The sequence below is a fragment of the Aspergillus welwitschiae genome (genome assembly GCF_003344945.1).
Source record: "Aspergillus welwitschiae strain CBS 139.54b unplaced genomic scaffold BDQ94scaffold_10, whole genome shotgun sequence".
NCBI classification, from domain to species: domain Eukaryota; kingdom Fungi; phylum Ascomycota; class Eurotiomycetes; order Eurotiales; family Aspergillaceae; genus Aspergillus; species Aspergillus welwitschiae.
The window spans coordinates 84,712-103,738 of NW_020798704.1; the positions used below are offsets into that span (position 1 = coordinate 84,712).

Genomic DNA, 19,027 nt, shown 5'->3' on the forward strand with positions numbered 1-19,027 from the left:
CCTGACTGGGGCCCTGGTCGCCTCCCCTGTTCATTTATGGGGCATGGGTTTCACCTATATTTCCAGCGAGCCTCGTTACATCTCTGGCGCCATCCATTGCAACGCACTCAGGACTCAACCAGCAGCATAGTCCATCGTTGAGTGCCACTATGTCCACCGACCAGAAATCGGAGTCGAGCCATCTCGAGGTGGTGGACCAGCAGCCCCGTCAACCAGACAGTGGAACATTGGGGATCCACGACCCAGCTAGCCAGCATGGCCGTTCGACCTGGCAAGCACTCCGGGCGAATCCTATTGTGGTCCTCTTCTGCCTGTATGGCAATATTGGGGCTTTGATGTACGGCTTCGATAATCTAGTCCTGTCGCTGGCTCTGTCAATGACTGCATTTGAGTGAGTACAGACGATCTAGCCTCTGGTGTGGATCTAAAGTAACTCACATTATGAATAACAGACAGACATTCGGTACCCTCACAAACGGTTCTTACGTGATCCCCGCATACTGGCAGTCCTTGTGGAATGCCCTGTCCCAAGTCGCCACGATGCTCGGATCAACAGCCGCAGGTCCCATCCAGGATAGGTTTGGACGTCGAGCAGCCTTCCTCGTGGCAGCATGTCTGTCTGCCGCCGGTATTGCAGTCGTGTACACGGCTTCGACTCCAGGCGCGTTCCTTGCCGGAAAGATCGTCAATGGCTTGTCGTTGGGTCTGGCTCTGACCACGGGGCAGACGTATATTTCGGAGATCACCTCGCTTGAGGTGCGAGGTATTGCTCTTTCGGGGTATACGTTTTGCATGGTACGTTTGTTCAAGTCAATTAGTAAGTGACGATGGTGTTGACAATGGCTTCGCAGAACCTTGGTTATCTCATCGCCGCATCTGTGGCTCTTCCGCGCATGTCATTGTCCAGCGATGCAGCATACAAGGTATGGATAAGACAATCTGCTTCAGATTACCCTCAGAAACTGATAATCCAGGTCCTTTTCGCCTCTGGCTGGGTCTGGCCCGGGGTAATTCTCCTCTTCCTCCCATTCATGCCCGAGTCCCCGTACTTCCTAGTCATGAAAGGCCAGCGCGAAAAAGCTGGCCGCATGCTATCCCGACTGGGCAACCGTGCCTCCGAGACGCCGCTCATTCTCGCAGACATCGTCCGCACACACGAGGAAGAGCAACAGCGCAACGAAGCAACCAAGGAAGCCAGCTTTCTGGAATGCTTCAAGGGAGTTAATTGGCGACGCACGCGGATCATCCTCTACTGCAATGCGTTATCGCAGGTCATCGGGTCCAGCTTCATGACCAATGGGCCGTACTTCCTCGTGCAGGCGGGCATGTCCTCTGCCAAGACGGGGATGATGACGGAGATTGGCATTGCGTTTGGGATTGCCAGTTCGCTAGTCACAGGATATGTGATGACAGTTTGTGGGAGACGGGCGCTGGTCATGTTCGGCATTGGGCTCTCGACGATGCTGTTCACGGTCATGGGGATAGCGGGGTGTTTTCCACATTCGAGTCCGGCGTTATGGTGAGCCCTTCTTCCCCTAATCGCCACTTCATCCTTTGATACCCTTCTAACAATGATATTTCAGGGTGGTCGGCATCTTCCTCGAGCTCTCCTGGTGGGTCTACGGCCCCGCCATCGGCCCCGCCATGGCCATTGCAGGTGAAGTCTCATCGGTACGACTACGTGCTAAGTCACTGGCCATCGGGTTCACATTCAACTATTTCTTCTCGACGGTATGGAACGTGGTGATGCCGTATCTGTATAACAGTGACGAGGCGGATCTGGGGGGATTGATCGGGTGGATCTTTGCGGGCATGGGGGCTGTCACGCTGTTGATTCTGTTCTTTGAACTTCCTGAAACTAAGGGGAGGAGCTTCGAGGAGCTGGATGAGATGTTTACAGCGAGGGTGCCGACGAGGCAGTTTCAGCGGTATCAGTGTGAGGTGGGGCAGGGGTATGGGGGGAAGATGGTGCATGATGCGGAGGATTAGTCTTGATGTATTGGCAGAAATAAGTGCAATTAATATGTTGTGTTGTCCTTGCTGGTATATGTTTGGTAGGCTTGGTCACTCGATCATTGGCTGCATATGTCGACGTCCCTACAGTTGACGCTGAGCTGGGAAATTGCAGTCCTCGTGGCCCCCGGAGATGAATGACCCTGTGGCTTGTTAGTCTGTACAAATGGTACAGAGAATCGCTGGCGCTTGTCAGTTTAACGGTCAAGCAGTATATCATTCAGTTGCTTGACTTCATCGCAGCGGGTGAGGCAAGCAATCCGGCCAATGGTCTATTCTTCTTGTCTACTTGGCATGTCACGGACAGGAAAACAATTTTATATAGGTACAGGCGCATTGGGCAATCATATCACCACGTAAAGCTCTCCTCGATATAATCCAGCTGGGTACGGCCCTGTCGCTGTCGACAGGCCCGACGGACATCATCGCTCAAACCGCCATTGCCGCAGACCATCACGCCCATCGCCCCGACCTGATTCTCGATCTCCATATGGACGAGAGTGCCCACATCCGGGCGGCCCGGGAACATCTGCACGGTTGCGCTGGGGCTCCTGATCTCCCGGGGGTTTCTCGGGCGCGTCACGAACAGCTGGATCCGTAGCACGTCGCGGCGGCCTTCCATGCCCAGGATTGTAGTCATCCACGGTCGAATCCAGTCCAGATGTTCAGGTGATTGGATGACCCATACGAGAGTGACGCGTCGGGCGGCTACCGTGCCATCGCTGTAGCCCTGGACCAGATGGCGGATGAAGGGCAGGCAGTGGGTGATGCCCACTCCACCGGCAAACAGGAGAACAGTGCCGTAGGAGTCGAGCGAGTGGAGGTTGCCATAGGGTCCCTCCACGAATGCAGTGACCGGCATGGCTGCCGTGGAGATATCCGTCGTGGTCGATCGCGGCGAAGTGCTGATCGTGTCCGGGGGTAAGCGGGTGCGCGCGTAGGCAAATGCTTCCGTAAACAACTTGTCGGTGAATCCGGTCCTACGTCGCACGAGCAGAGAAACAGTATTGACCTTGCGAGACTCCAGCCCAGGTTGGCCGTGGTCATTGCCCAACTCCACTTCGGCCATCTTTTCGCTGTACGACCCCAGCAAGGTCTGACCGGTCTCACCCCAGGCGATGGAGAAGGGGTGCGAGGTCCAGGCCCCGAGCTTCGGGATGTAGACGAAACAGTATTGGCCCGGCGAGAAGGTCCATGGACGAGCGAGTTGCAGAGTGACGCGGACGGCGTCGCCAGGCAGTGCCTCGAGATAGGCGGTTGTACGGCGACCAAACCCATAGTTGCGGTAGATCAGGATCAGCAGCCGCGCAAGTCGCTGAACCGGGAGGTTAGCTCCTTGTTTCTATTTTCGGACGAACATCCGCAGCAAGGGGGACTTACTTCAAACGCCCAGAAGGCGACGGCGGCATAAAGATAGTAACGGCAGGAGTACCGGTAAACATGATGCCAGAGAAATCCCACAGACACACAGGCCAGCCCAATGTGAAGGTGGAGGAAAGTCTCATAGAAAGCATGTCGGATGGGGGAAGGTGATTGAACAAGGATGAAGAGCATCGCCACTATTCCCTGTAGTTCGAACATTAGCCGCTGACATCCGTGTTCGATGTGTGGGGGTCGTACCATGAGACCATTGAACATGAAGGGTTTCTTCAAGGTGCCGAGTGCGGTCGACCAGCCATCTGCTCAACATTAGCCCCCATAACCCGAAAAGCAGAAAAAGACCTACAGGTTTGCACCTTGGGCACACCCCAGGCAATGACATGAGCTAGCCCTTCCAGTACGACAATGCGGCCTAACCACCGGTGCAGCAGATTCCAGGTGTCGAACGAAACGCGCAGAAGCGGGATCAAGGGGTTGTTCCGGCCAGCCATGACCAGAAGGGGGAACAGATTGGCGGTGGCCATGTAACCGGTTCGGTTGCGAATCAGCTCCGCGACAGTTGATTCCTTCGATCCATAGGGCACAGTGTTGGTGCACAAGACGACATTCATGACGACGATGACGGTCAGGAGCAGGGTATGGAAGCGGCTGGGCAGGGTGCCCATGTTGACGGCGCGGGAGAGCTGCCATTCCTGGTTATGTCGAGAGCGCAGCAGCGGCGCATCCAGAAGGTGTCGCTTCAACCAGGCCACATGGAAATTGGGAATGCGATGGTAGGTCTGGCGGTGGTCGGTAAAGCTAGCGAGGCGACGGAGGTGGGCAGAGAGACGGCCGGAGGACTGCCAGGCGAAGACGACCACAATCATACAGGCCAGCACCCAGAGATTGGCATAGCAGAGGGTGTCATTGAGCATAGCGTACCATAAGTTGGAATCCATGGTGAATCAGAGTTACTGGCGTCACGCTTGGATGGGGAGAAATGAAAGGACGATTCCCAGCGTGTAGAGAACGAAAAGATGCAGAGTAAAAAGTCAACTAAGTGGACCAGCCACAATGGCAAAAAAGCAGTCACCCTGGCTGGGGGCAAGAAGAGAAGAAAATCAAATGAAGGACTAAGCAGAGAGATAAAAATAAAGTTAACGATCGAAAGAATGGAGAAGAGAAAGAATGGACGCAAGGACAGCCGGGATGGAGAACGAGCAGATCTCGCCAGTCAAATACTAAGTAAAGAACTACATGGAGGCGCAAACGGATCGGCGGAGATGACAGGGTGGTCGGGATGCCATCAGAGCGCCAGATAAAGCAGATGACCGACCCTGTCAGCGGGGGTTGTTGTTTTCTGGATGCTGGAAATTCATGATAGGCTGGGGGGGAAGGGCATGCAAGGGGTGGAGAGCAGTGCCGAGACGAGTCAGTGGCAGGCAGTCGACAGCTCTGGTGGCTCATCAACCCGAGACGCGCAAGAATGGTGGCCACTGATAGCCCAAGCCAGCCGGTGATCCCTCATCCAATCAATGGGACGAAGAAAGCGACCGGCGCCTGGCCCAACGGTCTTAGTTTCACGATCAAATTGGCTGGGGGTGAGCGTGGGTCACGGGTAGGGCTGGTTGCCTCTCTATTCTTGGTCTTCTTGACTAACAATCTCGTAATCTCTGCAATGCAGAGGAGCCGAGAGGATCAAAAATAAGACAGGGACTCGGAGTTAATACTCGTAGGGTTCTAAGTAATAATGCAATGGCTGCCTGCACGGAAGAGAGATGCGCGCTAATCAGCTTGTCAAGCTAATTAGCTGGTAGGGTCACAACAGGGATGAGTTAATCGGCGATCCCAGTCAGCGCCAACTTAAACCACACTTGACGACTTCTGCATCCCTCTCTCTTCTCATCTTCGAAACACAATCCCCCTCTCAACTCGGCGGCTATAACTATAGCCTGCTGACAGCTTGGCGAAACCCAGGGCGGCAATGGAATCCAAATGTCTTTGAGTGCTGAAACCACCAGGAATGCTTGTCTGCCAGTGAAGCCGTGGGTGGATCCCGGCAGGAGACTGTCCCACTGGCCCATCACCCACTGCCCCTGACAGCCACCACGCCATATAGATGGGTTCCCACCCTTCAATTTACAATGGAACCTCTTTTTGCTTGCTCATCGTGGACCGTTCATCCGACCGCTCGTTGCTAAGAAAAGCGTCTCATAAGGCGTGATGGGGCCCAAAGATAACGCCTGTCGCCCGACCGTGAGAAATTGACCCCGTTGAGAACCACATTCCCCACGCGTTGGAGAATCTTTTGTCTTACTAAACTCATGGTGAGCTGAATCCAACAATTTTTGGTGGATACTGTTTGGTTCTTCCCGTCTACTTGTCTTAGCAACAGGCAAACGTGATTGTGATGAGAAAGTCCATCCCCTGAGTCTCACAGGGGGGGAGGCCCGGCAGCGACATCATAGGTGCTTAGGACGACGGTATATTGAATGCAAAACGTGCGAAAAAGTTGGTTGGCTGCAGGGGCCAATATGGGGCAACAGTCCATCGGATTGGTCCCATGACCTGGCTCTAAGCTGAGGTGCACGTTACAGGAGGCGCCATCGCGACCCATTTCACGTCGGCGAGTGTTCTGTTACTGCGACAGATTCAACAAGATATGACTGCTAAGAAGCCAACAGCATACCGCGGACTGGTTGCGTGAGCAATGCTGCTTGAACGGGTTTAGTCAATAGAAGTTGCTGGTACTCGTGAGACATGTCTTCACCAGGATCCTGCATGTGGGTGTTGGGATGACAACGACATGATGTGTCCCTCTTGCCTTATTGCTTGCGAAAACGCATTTTCCTCCGTTGGTGCTCATCTGAACATTACCCTTGACAATGTTATGGCTACTGTTGGCTTCTCTGGAAGCCAGGAATGTTCTCCTGAGACATGAAAAGTCACAGATGCCTCGCTGGATGGAACCACCAAGCAATGCCATGTACTACCACGATCGCTGACATGGCTGTACTGGGTGGTAGAGGTCCTGCCCATACACTTGTAGTCACCCACCGCATATACTTGGATGTTCATGGCGGGATTTCCAAGGCCCTAAGCAAGACCTGGAGCGAGATGAGCATAGCACCCATCGAAGCAAACGAGCTGGCCAACAGTCTAGCTGCAGTCTGGAAAATACTGATAATAAATCAAGCCACACGCACCTCGCAGCTTTCGATTTCCTAGGCTTCGGGTTATTGAGACATCCAGGCTGTTCTGAATCCAATGATAATGCTCGAACCCCGGGGGGATACCCCCAAGTCTTCGAGTCTCAGGGCATGGATCCCCCTTCTTGAAATCGATGCCTTTGATTTCAGGCGTCATAAGGCATGAGTCATGCCTGAGGAATAGCACGTAGACGCCAAGCCGCTAAGGCAGACCCATATTATGGCTCCTACCCAATCATCTTTCAGGTCATCTCCGGAGGGTCGGAGGTATCAACGAATCAGGGTCAGGGACCGGCTGAGGAGGGAGGAATGAGGATGTGGGATGACTGTTCTCTCAGGATAATTGACGACGATTTAAATCCTCTGCCATCATAAACAAGGCACTGTTCTCATCCATTCAGACGCAGTGAAAAGTACGGTCCTGCAACATGACAACTGTGCGACCGCTTGGACCGCCGGTCGATCTGACCCCCGCCCAGTGGCCATCGGCAACCACCTTGCACGGGAGATTCATCCAGCTCGAGAAGCTTGAACCGAAACATGCCAACGACCTCTTCGACCTAATCGGCGGCGATGACTCTACGCGAGCGTGGTTATGGGACTACATGCCCGATGGGCCCTATTCCCAGCGCGAGGCGTTCGAGGAAGTCATCGCCTCCCGATCGGTTTCTCCCGACCCGTTCTTCTTCGCGGTAATTGACAAGCGTGCCTCCAGCCCCAGCTGCGGCAAAGCCATTGGATACATCTCGCTGTTGCGGATAACCCCTGCACAATGGACGGTGGAGCTTGGACATGTCATGTTCTCCTCAGTGCTGCAACGCACCCCGGCTGCGACCGAGGCGATCTATCTGCTGGCGCGGTACGCCTTCGAGCAGCTACACTATCGCCGCGTGGAATGGAAATGCAACTCCCTCAATGCGCCTTCAATGAAGGCGGCCCAGCGACTGGGGTTCGTCTATGAGGGTACCTTCCGGCAGCACATGGTGGTCAAGGGTCGAAATCGGGATACCGCTTGGTTCGCGATGGTTCGCGAGGACTGGGAGGAAGGGGCCAAGGAAGCGCTGGAACAGTGGCTGGAGGAGGGGAACTTTGACCAAGATGGTCATCAGAAGAAGGGGCTCCAGGATGTGCGAGAGGCATTGAAGCGATCGAGATCTGTACAGCAATAGAGCATGGTGATAGATCGACCACGGCGATATAATTGAGATCAAAAGTCGCGTGGTGGCAGGTTAGTGTAGTGGCATCCACCCCAGATGATATTCCTGCAGATAACTAATCTTTGTCTAGATAAGATTAATAAATCTCCAATATATATGATTATAGACATATATTATCATATAACGATAACCATTCTATGTTGTAATTTTATCGTCGTTGGGGGGACTAGACTGTATGTCTGTGTTTTATTTAATCGATTAATAAGATAATCCAAGATGAACCAATCTGGTTATCACATATTATATTTTGCTATGTATATAGAAGACTGGGTTTTTGTTAGAATTCTTCAAGTTCTAAATCAGGACGTGCTAAGTACAACAGTGCAGACCTCCAATGTTGAACTCATCTCATCTCTGAAACGATATTTCGTGCAAACTTATATCTCTCATTTCTGAAATATGGTTCTTCTTTGCCTTCTATACTAATCGCACTGTACTCCATTCCGCAGAAACAAAAAGGTCACAGTCACGTTTAAAGTCCTTGCTACTTTTATAACCTATCCCCACTCTTTTGAACTCATTCACCTTCTCTGCTTTCTTCAAAACAAGCCACCAGACCCTGGAACTCCGACCCAAGGCGGTGAAGCCATCCACGTCTATCACACGATCTATAACTGTGCCAATTTCCAGACAGTAGATGTTACTTGCCACTATTCTGCCTAGGTCTTGTCGATCCACTCTACCTTGGGCCCATGATTCGCTTTCTTCTTCACCTATTTCGTCTGTCTGATCCATCCGCTCGTCACACAAAACTTCATAGATTTCTGTACCCCACCCTCGTACAAGTGATGTCTGGCCTTGATGTACACGGGTTGCTCGTCCCCATTCGCCAGTGTACTCGCCTTGATGCTTGGTAAAGGGTTTATTCAAAATGGCCATCTCGACGGGAACAAGCTTACCCCTCAATTCAATAAAACCTGAGGAAACCGGGCCGAAGCTATTCACACTTAAGCATTTGCACTCGGCTTCAATGATATCCAATGCGGGGAGAAAGTCGTAGTATGAGAAGCGATTGAAGTAACTGATGCCTCCATCCATCGAGGCCCAGGACCACGTTGGTGCCCTCCAGGGCTCAGGTCGCATATGAAGCCCACTTCCGGTTACATACCAGAGAAGATCTATGACCAATGTGTCCGACCACAGCCCAGCAAGATATTTTCTATCGCCATCTGACGTACGGGCTGCTAGTCCAGACAAGGCACTCAGCTTGTCCGAAGGCTTGGTCATTTGGCGGAAGGAATAGTGGGAGACAATTTGATGCCAGTCTGAATGGCTGGTGCCGACATGGTGAAAGCTGCACTTGCCACATTGGCAATGGAAGGTCTCTCCAAGCCTCAAGACGATCTCCGTGCCAGTGTAATGGAGAACTCGACTAGGAAGAAGAGTTTCTTGTAGTGTCCAAGCGCGCCGCGAGAGTGGTGTTCTTTTTAAGAGAAAACTAGGATCATCACTCTGACCATTCGGTTTGTCTCGACAGATGAAATTAGCCTTGATCCAGTCAACTGTGACTTCTCGAAGCTGTTGAACGCTGGAAGTTCCCAGGAACCCTTCAGAGCAATCCTCAGCAGTATCTGCTGCAATCACGACATATGCGCTGGAGTAGATTTGGTCCATTTCAGAGCTTTGCTCGTACCAGTCAACTCCTAGTGCGTCATCTTGAATGATACAAAGCGCATCAACCCAAAGATACTTTATTCCAAGACGCCGACAGACTTCAACAGCATCCTGCACTGTCTATGTAGAAAATGTCAATCTCTTAGTCTTGATAATTCGAGTCGTGGAATTAATTAGATCTTACTTTCGGCATATGATCCTTATCTATATGATGACAGTGGTTTATCAGGGTTTCTTTAGTAGTTTTCAAGTTTGCTTGGGTAGGGCCCCAGCAATAGCTCAAAGCACAATACGGGTATATCTCCTCTGGCCTGTCCACGAGGACTGGCTTAGAGGCCCCATCCCCCAGATATATCAGACGCCTTGGCATAAAGTTAGACAGTGTCAGGTCACCATCAGCCTGAGGTATCCTGTTTAGAATCCACTGAAACGAGCTTTCGCATGAAGAGTCAAACACTGATGAGGCTTGGTGATTGTCTATCTCCCTTTTCTTGCTTTCTTTCAGAAGCCGTCACTATTTGGGGGTTCCACTATTGGGAAATAAACTTACTTACCAGGAAAAACTTCAGCCCATAACGTGGACTCAATCCAGGAGGTTGTCCGAGTATTCCTGATAAGGAGGGAAAAGCCTCCAGCAGTTGGGTAGACTCCTACCACCAGAGTGTCTTTATCCGTCTCAAATGACGGGTAGTACGCTTGTAGGCACCGATAAATCAACTTGCAATGTGGGCAATACTTGCCACCATCAGCTTCTACAAGGAAGCGGCTCGTAGGATGTTCTCTGGCCTTGACAGGATCTAGTGGATCTGAGAGAACCTTGCGTCTGACAAGCCCGCAAGTATCGCAGTCGATGGCCCATCTGCGGACTGCTTCCCAAAGCGTCGAAAACTGCATCTCAGCTTCCGAAAAGCCACTCAACATTCTCGGATGAGGGAAGTGATGATGGAATTGACGCGGCACATATCTATATAAGAAATTGTAGCTCTTCTCCAAATGTGTTGACGGATTCTCTTTATAGTGACCGAGCTCATTAACGGGAAGTACTCGCTCGTTTATGCCTTCCCAGCGCGGGAAATCGGCTGGATCTTCAAGGACAAAAATATTTCTTGAACTAGAGTTGTTTTGGCAATCAGTCGATGTGGAGGACTCCTTATACTTTTCTTTTCGCCCAGTTAACTTTGGGAGTATCCCGGGAACAGATTTGAGCAGGGGATAGGCTTTTCGAGGCATAATTGTATCATGAGGGCCATAAGTCGAGCAACTGGAGTTGCTTAGAGGGTCAATATAGTGCTGTAGAATTCTAGATTAGATTGAACCGTGGGTAGATAAGCAGAAGAATATTGGTGGAAACTCGGGCGGGGATGCGTGAGAGTTAGCAAGAGTGGCAGTGCAGGGGGTGGCTGAGCTGCGATCTGCTAGAGCATCACAATAATCACCACCGACACTCACCTCGAGTCATTCATGTGACTGAAAGCTATTCGGGACTCTGGAAGCTCAGTTCGGACTCTATCGATACTAAGATGCACTTGAGAAGGCAAAGGCGAGTAGAACCTGCCTATGGGTCGACAGCGAAACCAAAACCATCAGGTGTTCTGTCCTTTATTATTTTAGGAAAGACAAGCTATTTTAGATTCGCACGCATATCTCATATCTTCATAGTCTAATTAGAAATTTTATATACTTCCTTCGACCTTGGCCACGGCGCTCATCAGGTCTTGCACCCCCTTCTTCGCACCCTCCGCCGGTTCCTCATACGGCGTTCGGGGCTTCAGCTTCTCCTCAGCCCCCTCAATGCCCGCCGCGCGAGCCGAGAAGATCGCAGCCGCGTACTTGGTGGCAGCAATTCCACTCTTGCAAGGACTCTCCGCGAGCGCTGCCTGGCGTTGCAACTCCACTGCCTCCTGGATCTTACCAGCGACATAAAGGTCATAGATCTTCGATGCCGTCTTTGGGAACACATTGGCAAAAGCAGCAATGCACCCAGCAGAGCCCGCAGCCAAGCCACCGATCAAGAAATCCGACTGGCCACCATAGATTGCAAACTCCTCCTTGGAAAAAGTGGCCGCCAGCCTCGTAATCTTGCCCACCGACCCACACGTCAGCTTGACACCCACCACATTCGAGACTCCATTGGCGCTAGACGCCGCCGACTCGCGCACAATGGTGGTGATGGTCTCCGAATCCAGATCCACGCCGTTACAGACACCCGGGAAGTTGTACACCACGACAGGCAGGGGACTCTTGCGCGCGACGTCCGCGAAGAAGCGCTTCACGACGGCCGGGGTTGTGGCTTTGCCGAAGTATGCCGGGGGCAGGACAAGGATGTAGTTTGCGCCCGCGGCGGCGGCGTCCTCGGCGAGTTCCAGCACTTGCTTGGTGGAGTGGGCACCGCAGCCGGCCATGAGGGGGTAGTCAGGGCCGACGGCGGCACGGGCCGTGGCGATGAGTTGGGCGCGTTCTTCGCGGGTGAGGAGGAAGGCTTCGGAGTTGGTGCCGAGAATGACGAGGCCAGCGAGGCCGGTGGTGGAGAGGTACTGGTAGTATTTCTTTTGGGCATCAAGGTCGATGGTGTCGGTGCTGTGATCGAAGAAGGTCACGGCGGGGCACCAAACGCCGGCTTTGGGGATATGAGGCTGGGGGGTGACGGCGACGGAGGAGCCCATGGTGATGGTGAGGTCTATGAATTCTATAGGGATTATGTGTAGGAGATAGGGGTATCAATTGAGTGAATCTTCGGTCAATGACGTGCTGGAGGGGAGCTGATTATATACTTGGAGGCTGCGGGGATGGAAAAGAATCCGGTCGGGATGGCTTCCCGAACGCTTATCAGCGGGCAGCCACTCCGAATGCTGTTTTGCACTGAACGATATCGGAGTCGGTGCGGGGATCAGGCTGAGGGGTGGAGGATGCAGTTAACTGCCTTTAAAGATGGTTAGTATATGCGCCGGACTCCACTGAGTCGCATTGCAGTGACTGCAGCTGCGGTGGGCAAGGTTAAATATATAGCCTGTGAGCAGTGTTGCTTGCATCAACCCCATCAACTATCTTCACTTCACACTAGAGCATAGTACACAATACGAGTGCGTTGATATGATGGAACTACAATCCTCGGTAGGGTGATCCAATCTCCAATCGTAACTAAGACACCGTATGGTCGAAATAGAAAGAAATGAGGCAGAAATGGCCCCCAACTGCAAGGGTCCAGCATCAGCCACGGCAGAACCTCAGCCTAGTCTTAGCGCCGTCATCCTGCACCGCAGCTCTCCGAACATGTCTTCTTTGACTACCTCACTTTCCAAACACAAACACGCGATAGACAAGTCAAACCCAGCAAGCTAGTAGCCCCAAACCCCTATCGCTATCATGATCCCCTAGATACGTTCCATCTGTCGCGAGAGACATCAGACGCCAGCGCACCATTCCTGGCGGGAGCCAGAACACGAGACATCAGCCGGCCATGGCTCACGACTGGACCACCCCCAGCGCCCCGAGTCCCTCAGCGCTCCTGGCAGTAACTTCCGTCTTCACAGTGACATCTATATTGTCCGTGACGCTTCGGTTCTACGCGCGACGACTAGCGCGGCTAGATCTACTTGCGGATGACTGGCTGGCGCTTGCTGCGCTGGTAAGCGTGACACTACCAATAGCTAACTAGCTATGTTGGAAACAAGTTGTCTAACATCGAAACAGCTATTCACCCTGGTATACAATGGTACTCTACTAGCGGGAACATCCCGCGACGTCATCGCAAACTACACCCAACCCACAGCTCAGACTGAAGTCCAAGCAAAGAAATACCAACTCGCCCTGCAGATCATCGAGATCCTCGCCCTGGGACTGATAAAACTCAGCTTCCTTACTCTATGGAAACGCGTCTTCAGTACCCACCCTATTCATCGACTATGTACTTTCCTCATTGCTGCCGTGACACTATGGGTCATCGCCTTCATCCTAGCAACGATTCTCCAGTGCGGTAGCCATGTTTCCAGTATATGGTTGTCAGAGGCTGCCAATGACAGTAACACCTGCGCAAGCACAAACAGGGGTACTCTACTGACCGTATATACAATCACGGATCTAATTACAAACATACTAATCACTATCATTCCCATCCCCGTTATTGCGGGGTTGAAAATGTGGATAGGGAGGAAAATAGGCACGATAGGGCTTTATATTGTGGGGATTTAGTATGTCCTGTCCCTGCTCCTCTCATACTACTATCACGCGGTGACGAGGTACTAATGGGATTGATGGATAGTGTAACCGCCATTTCTATCGCCAGGACATATTTCACGATTGTTGTCTCGTACAACAACGAGGAGGAGAGCAGGTCATTCTTTATGCATAATTTTAGCTTACTGGCTCTGTGGGCTATGGTTGAGGTGAATGTGGGGATCCTGGCTGCATGTATTACGGTTGTCAAGAAGGGGGTAAGGAAAGTATTTGCTGGTGAGTTTGAAACTCGAATCTGTGTGATTTGAGGATGTGGCTAATCGTGACTAGATAAACGAGAGAAGAAGTTTCATATGTTGTCCGGGGCTGCGTTCAAGGGGGACCATGATGGTGTGGCCAATGAAGGAGGGACGAGGTTCTTGGATGGGAGTGGGGAAAGGGATGGTACTATGTAATGACTTGGCCTGTTGGATATGAAGATGTACACTACAGTCATGAAGGCCGAGACTTTCTAGATGTGGCATGCTCGATACTACTATATACCCATTGCAGAAGTACACCGGCAACAGAAGATAGCTGCCCATTTTAACCTTTTTTTGATTTTCTATACATCTTATATAGCTCATGCAAATCATGCAAACAAATGTCGCTTCATGACCCGAAATGCTGCGCAAGCCATGCGTCGTCGCCAACCAAATTAATATCATGTACCCGAAGACTCGTAGGTTTGTCGTAAGTGTAGGTTGAAACCGCAATCAGTGCTAGACTTGTCAGCAAGGTCCTCATCCAAGGTCCACTCTAATGACAGAACGTACCGTGATATCCTCCCACTTCTCCCATCCTCGTCCGCGCACAGCAGCCAAGTCTTCCGCTGTGACATTCTTCCCGGTTGTGAAGTAACCAGCATTGATCTTCGCATCGATTTCGACACGCGAATCTGTCGGAATCATCTCGTCCGGGATCGGAATACGCTCCAGGATCTTTATCCCCGACTCGACGATGGCGTCGTGCTTCATGTTGGACATGGACAGCATGCGGTCGATCTTTTTGATGCCGAGCCAGTGTAGGATATCGGGCATCAGAGCTTGGAAGCGCATCTAGAGTTTAAGGTCAGTCTGATAGTTCCATCTACAAGATGTCCACAGCTTACGTCTCTAACGCCGGCAATGTTCTCCGTCCGCGTAAAGTACTTGTCGGCGGTATCACCGCCTCGCTTGCGAGCATTGTAGACCAAGTACTTGATCACCTCACCCAGGGCTCGACCTTCCTTTCGGAAGTAGATGACCACTCCGCTGCCTCCACTCTGCGCTTCGCGAATCGCCTCCCGGATACCAAACGCAAGGTACGGTCGGCAGGTGCAGATGTCCGATTGGAAGACATCACTGCCATTACATTCGTCGTGAATACGCAATGCCAATTTCACATTCTCATCGGATACCCGCTCCGGTGGCCCAAAGATATAGACCGTCAGGCCTCCGATGGGAGGGAGGAAGATCTTCAGATCGGGCCGGGTGATCAATTCGGGATAACTCCCGCCCGTGTGTTCGAATAGCGTCCGCCGCAGCGTGCCCTCATCAACTCCGAAGCGCTCTGCGACACCAGGGAGATACCAGACCGGTTCGACGGCGACTTTAGTGACGCGCACCTCACCGGAGGAATCAACCACAATCGACCCGTCTACTTCGAGTTTCCCCTCCTTCACCGCCTCGGCGATCTCCGCGAAGTTCATGTTCGCGCGAGTCACCGCCATTGTGGGGCGGATATCCCAGCCCTTGCTTAGCTCGTCCCGGAACTGGTTAACAATGTCATGTCCCCACGGGTCCATGGACACAATCTTGGTCTTATCGGCCCAGGCCGGCTGCCATGGGAAGTTGAATGTGGGCTGGCTGTTGCTGAGGTCGGGGCGGAAGTTCGGTTCCAGGTCACCGGCGGCGATGGCGAGGGCGTTGTAGATGCTGTAACTGCCACCATGAGCGCCCATGGCATTCCGTCGCTTAAGCAGTGCGGAGCTGCGGGAGACAACGACGGGGCCGCGGGATTTGGCATCTGGGGCGCCCCATTCGAGCGGGATGGGGTCGATGCCACTTTGGCCGGGGTATGTAGTCAACTAGCTCACACGGTAAGGATTCTTGCCCACATCAGTCGAAGACATCACCACAAACTTACCACAATATGCGTACTGTAACGGGAGTTGGAGTGAGTCGGTGAGCTTGGTGTTGTCGGTGACTGGGCCGTCGCCTCGTCGGAAGCGGGCTTGATAGAGGTATCGGTCACCAACATGATGCTGGACGACGATGCGGGGAAGGAATAGGCTGTAGGGAGTCAGGGGAGATGAGAAGAAGAGGATGGAAGAAGGGAAGAGAAAAGAGAGAATTAAGAATGAAGAGAGGAGGGGGCAAGAAAAACAGGGCGACGATGGGTGTCGCTGCATGCCTGCTGCATGTGACTTGGGCCCGATTCTCAATCTTACTGCCTCATCTCTCCCTCATTCTCCGCACTTGACTCCTTATCGTTCACGCCCCCTGGCCTTATCTGTCCCCGGTTGGGTCCGGAGTATGCAGAACCCTGGTTGTCTGGTCTATCATACCCGGTTCTCTCTTGCTGGGTAAAACGAGATCAGGATGGACAGAGGCCCGATCCGGCGGTTGTTTTGCAGTCCTACTCACGGTCAAGTTGCGGATGCACGATGACGCCGAGGGCGATGCGGATGATCGACCCCTCATTCCGGTCCGCTTGGAGTTCCGCGGGGAAGCGCGGCGACAATGCTACAAGGGAGCTATTACGGCCATCATCGCCAATGAATGAGCGACCGATTCCATGGCTACGGATCCCCCCTTCCACGATTAACCGAATGGCGGCATCTTTGGGACACCGAATCACGGGACCCGCCTGGGTCACATGGCCCTCCCCTGTCGGTCTTCTGGTAGGGAACTAGTAATGGTTGGCTGGGAATGATGACCCAAAGCCACAAAAACACCCATGGAATGAGCATTCGACTGGTATCTATTAATCTGACTTTCATTTGAACACAAAGAAATCCTCATAACTCTTCATAAGCAATCCACATTTCAACCATAGTCATATCTTAATCCAATCGCTTCCAATCGACACGATTGAGCGACCGCCATCGGACAGCAGCGTCGCATCGAGGATGTGTCGGACTCGCTCTACCGGAAGCCGAGCTGAGCACGCGAGCTCTTGATCGTCTTCTTGATAATCTCCTCCACCTCGTCCCAGTCCTTGGTGTCAATCCGCTGGATGTTGGTGTTGAAGTATCTCTGAATCTGGTTGAGCATCTCCCACTCTTCCCGGTTGGACACAAAGGATATGGATACACCCACGCGGCCGAAACGTCCCGTACGGCCAATACGGTGCAGGTAGGTCTGGAAGTCGGCCTGTCGTTGACGGGCGCCGGGTTGGTGGATCTCAGGGATATCCTATTTATTAGGATGCGTCATTAGCATTTCAACCCGCAACGATCATCGAAAGGGCATTGCTTACGTAGTTGATAACCATGGACACAGTCGAGACATCAATACCTCGGGCAAGCACGTTGGTCGTAATCAAGACCTTCGCGTGTCCGGCACGGAATTGGTCAATGACTGCATCACGCTGCGAACCCTCAATGCCACCGGTAAGAGATGCCACGGTGTGACCCTCGGCAACCATGCGCTTTTCGATCTCCTGGGCCGAAGCACGGGTCTAATCCTCCGTTAGAGACATTGCAATGTTGTAGAGGACGTGAACAAACCTTAACGAAGATGATGGACGAGCCGACGGTGAGCAGACCGTAGAGGTTGACAAGGGTCTGGTACTTGTCCTCGTCATTCGAGCAGTCCAGGTACAGCTGCTTGATACCCTCGACGGTCAACTCCTCGTGCTGGAGGGTAATCTCGTTGGCCTGAGGAGCGAACTTGGACGCATATTCGTGGACGTGAGCAGGGAAGGTAGCGGAAAAGAGGACGACCTGGATATCCCTAGGCAACAAACTGGATGGACTTTAGTACGAGTGGCGCAAAGCGTAGAAGTAGAGATACTGACGCCTTCACACGGATACACTGGTCACCCAGACCTTGCTGGTCCAGCATGTTGTCGGCTTCGTCGAGAACAAGCACGCGGAGCTTGTTCGCAATCATGATGCGCCTCTTAATCATGTCCATAACAGTACCAGGAGTACCCACAACGACGGAGCACTCCATCTTGGCCGGGCGTGCGCCGGTATCTGCCGGCACAGCGGTACCAATAACGAGCCCATCAAGGAACTGGCCCATAACTTGAATGACACCAACAATCTGACGAGCCAGCTCTCGTGTGGGGGCCAGGATCAACGCCTGGGGGGTCTTTTGCAACTGCTCCGACGAGAGGTCCAATCGACTGAGGATGTTCAGGACGAAGGCCGCAGTCTTTCCAGTACCGGACTGAGACTGACCGACCAGATTCTTGGCGGGGTTGCCAAGTAGCAGCGGGAGGGCTCTCTCTTGGATCTTGGAGGGTTTCCGGAAGTTCATTGCCGACAATCCCTGGAGGATACGGGGGTCCCTGATTTCACGATGGGTTAGCACCCTAGTGTAGCAGCACAACAACCGAGATTGACGGATCCACGCACAGGCCGAGATCTTCAAAGTTCTTTACGGAGAAAAGGGGGTTATTCGGGTCGGCCTGGAGATCGCTGAGCTTGACTTCAACGGTGTAGTCAGGCTCATGGAGATCGGAGCCACCCTGCTGAGCGGCGGCACCATCGGTCTGAGGGATGTCTTCGGTCTGTTCGGGAGCTTCTGCACAAGATGATCGCATAAGTCAGGGTCCGATAGGGATTGGTAAGAAAGTGACATGGAAGTGAAACGAGCGGTGGCATAGAAGTAGACAAATATCGTACCAGCAGGGGCAGATTCCTCCGGCTTGGTGATGCGGTCCGCAAGAGAACCGGCCTCAGGTTGTTCAGACGCCATTCTGATGATGTATAGAAAAACCGTAAAGGAAGTAGAGGTAAGGGGTCGAAGATGATGTTTCGGATGCAAGTCGTTGGTCGTGTTTCCCAGTCGGAGGGGAGAGATGGCGGGGTAATCAACAGCGCGCTGAAACAGGAATCAACCGCTCAACACAGCAAATCAGGCGCACACGAGAAAAGAATGACACGTTCACCACGGTGCCGAATTAGACGATGGAAGAGGAACGGCGATTGATTGTTCAACACCCGGGCAAAGCAGCAATGGCTAAAAGGAAGCTCCCATCACGATGACGGTCGAAAAACCAACACGGCCGACCGCCTTGGATCGACGCTAGGCCTGTTTGGGCGAGCAGCCGAGTAGCTGCAGTCTAACGGGATCAGGAGGCGGTGAGACCGAAAGCATACCGCTTACGATACCATACGGATACTTGCCGGGGAGGGGATGACGTAGGGAAGCTCAGGCCGAGCATGGGAGGCTCAACGTGGCCTGACAG

General features: G+C 52.6%; 8 protein-coding genes across 8 annotated transcripts; 3 read left to right on the top strand and 5 right to left on the bottom strand.

Moving 5' to 3' along the window:
- Nucleotides 1-149: 149 nt before the first annotated feature.
- BDQ94DRAFT_177137 (MFS general substrate transporter) lies at nt 150-1,989 on the top strand (the record flags this gene model as incomplete). The annotated part of the gene is made up of 4 exons (XM_026772832.1): nt 150-391; nt 453-763; nt 823-1,519; nt 1,584-1,989. 4 exons carry the CDS (start codon nt 150-152, stop codon nt 1,987-1,989), a joined length of 1,656 nt encoding a protein of 551 aa, XP_026628026.1.
- A 211-nt stretch (nt 1,990-2,200) lies between these two features.
- On the bottom strand, nt 2,201-4,828 carry BDQ94DRAFT_140075 (ferric reductase family protein). Its single transcript, XM_026765552.1, has 4 exons — nt 3,740-4,828; nt 3,634-3,692; nt 3,394-3,579; nt 2,201-3,328 (listed from the first exon to the last, which is right to left on the bottom strand). Exons 1-4 carry the CDS (start codon nt 4,329-4,331, stop codon nt 2,363-2,365), a joined length of 1,803 nt encoding a protein of 600 aa, XP_026628027.1. The 5' UTR covers nt 4,332-4,828; the 3' UTR covers nt 2,201-2,362.
- Nucleotides 4,829-6,805: 1,977 nt separating this feature from the next.
- BDQ94DRAFT_8847 (GNAT family N-acetyltransferase) lies at nt 6,806-7,909 on the top strand. Its single transcript, XM_026776762.1, has 2 exons — nt 6,806-7,815; nt 7,869-7,909. Exon 1 carries the CDS (start codon nt 7,010-7,012, stop codon nt 7,748-7,750), a length of 741 nt encoding a protein of 246 aa, XP_026628028.1. The 5' UTR covers nt 6,806-7,009; the 3' UTR covers nt 7,751-7,815; nt 7,869-7,909.
- A 306-nt stretch (nt 7,910-8,215) lies between these two features.
- On the bottom strand, nt 8,216-10,642 carry BDQ94DRAFT_158402 (HET domain-containing protein; the record flags this gene model as incomplete). Its single annotated transcript, XM_026768942.1, has 3 exons — nt 8,216-9,532; nt 9,597-9,910; nt 9,967-10,642. 3 exons carry the CDS (start codon nt 10,640-10,642, stop codon nt 8,216-8,218), a joined length of 2,307 nt encoding a protein of 768 aa, XP_026628029.1.
- Nucleotides 10,643-10,865: 223 nt separating this feature from the next.
- On the bottom strand, nt 10,866-12,155 carry BDQ94DRAFT_140081 (dihydrodipicolinate synthase family protein). Its single transcript, XM_026765553.1, has one exon. The coding sequence runs from the start codon at nt 12,073-12,075 to the stop codon at nt 11,086-11,088; it is 990 nt and encodes a 329-aa protein (XP_026628030.1). The 5' UTR covers nt 12,076-12,155; the 3' UTR covers nt 10,866-11,085.
- Nucleotides 12,156-12,684: 529 nt separating this feature from the next.
- BDQ94DRAFT_8877 (uncharacterized protein) lies at nt 12,685-14,164 on the top strand. Its single transcript, XM_026776769.1, has 4 exons — nt 12,685-13,037; nt 13,103-13,599; nt 13,671-13,861; nt 13,916-14,164. Exons 1-4 carry the CDS (start codon nt 12,870-12,872, stop codon nt 14,038-14,040), a joined length of 981 nt encoding a protein of 326 aa, XP_026628031.1. The 5' UTR covers nt 12,685-12,869; the 3' UTR covers nt 14,041-14,164.
- Nucleotides 14,165-14,367: 203 nt separating this feature from the next.
- Nucleotides 14,368-15,865, bottom strand: BDQ94DRAFT_168698 (putative GTP cyclohydrolase II; the record flags this gene model as incomplete). The annotated part of the gene is made up of 3 exons (XM_026771131.1): nt 14,368-14,682; nt 14,736-15,692; nt 15,752-15,865. The coding sequence occupies 3 exons, from the start codon at nt 15,863-15,865 to the stop codon at nt 14,368-14,370; spliced, it is 1,386 nt and encodes a 461-aa protein (XP_026628032.1).
- Nucleotides 15,866-16,543: 678 nt separating this feature from the next.
- dbp5 (ATP-dependent RNA helicase DBP5) lies at nt 16,544-18,785 on the bottom strand. Its single transcript, XM_026765554.1, has 6 exons — nt 18,462-18,785; nt 18,192-18,360; nt 17,627-18,124; nt 17,337-17,574; nt 17,087-17,287; nt 16,544-17,022 (listed from the first exon to the last, which is right to left on the bottom strand). Exons 1-6 carry the CDS (start codon nt 18,532-18,534, stop codon nt 16,753-16,755), a joined length of 1,449 nt encoding a protein of 482 aa, XP_026628033.1. The 5' UTR covers nt 18,535-18,785; the 3' UTR covers nt 16,544-16,752.
- Between the last annotated feature and the right edge of the window lie 242 nt (nt 18,786-19,027).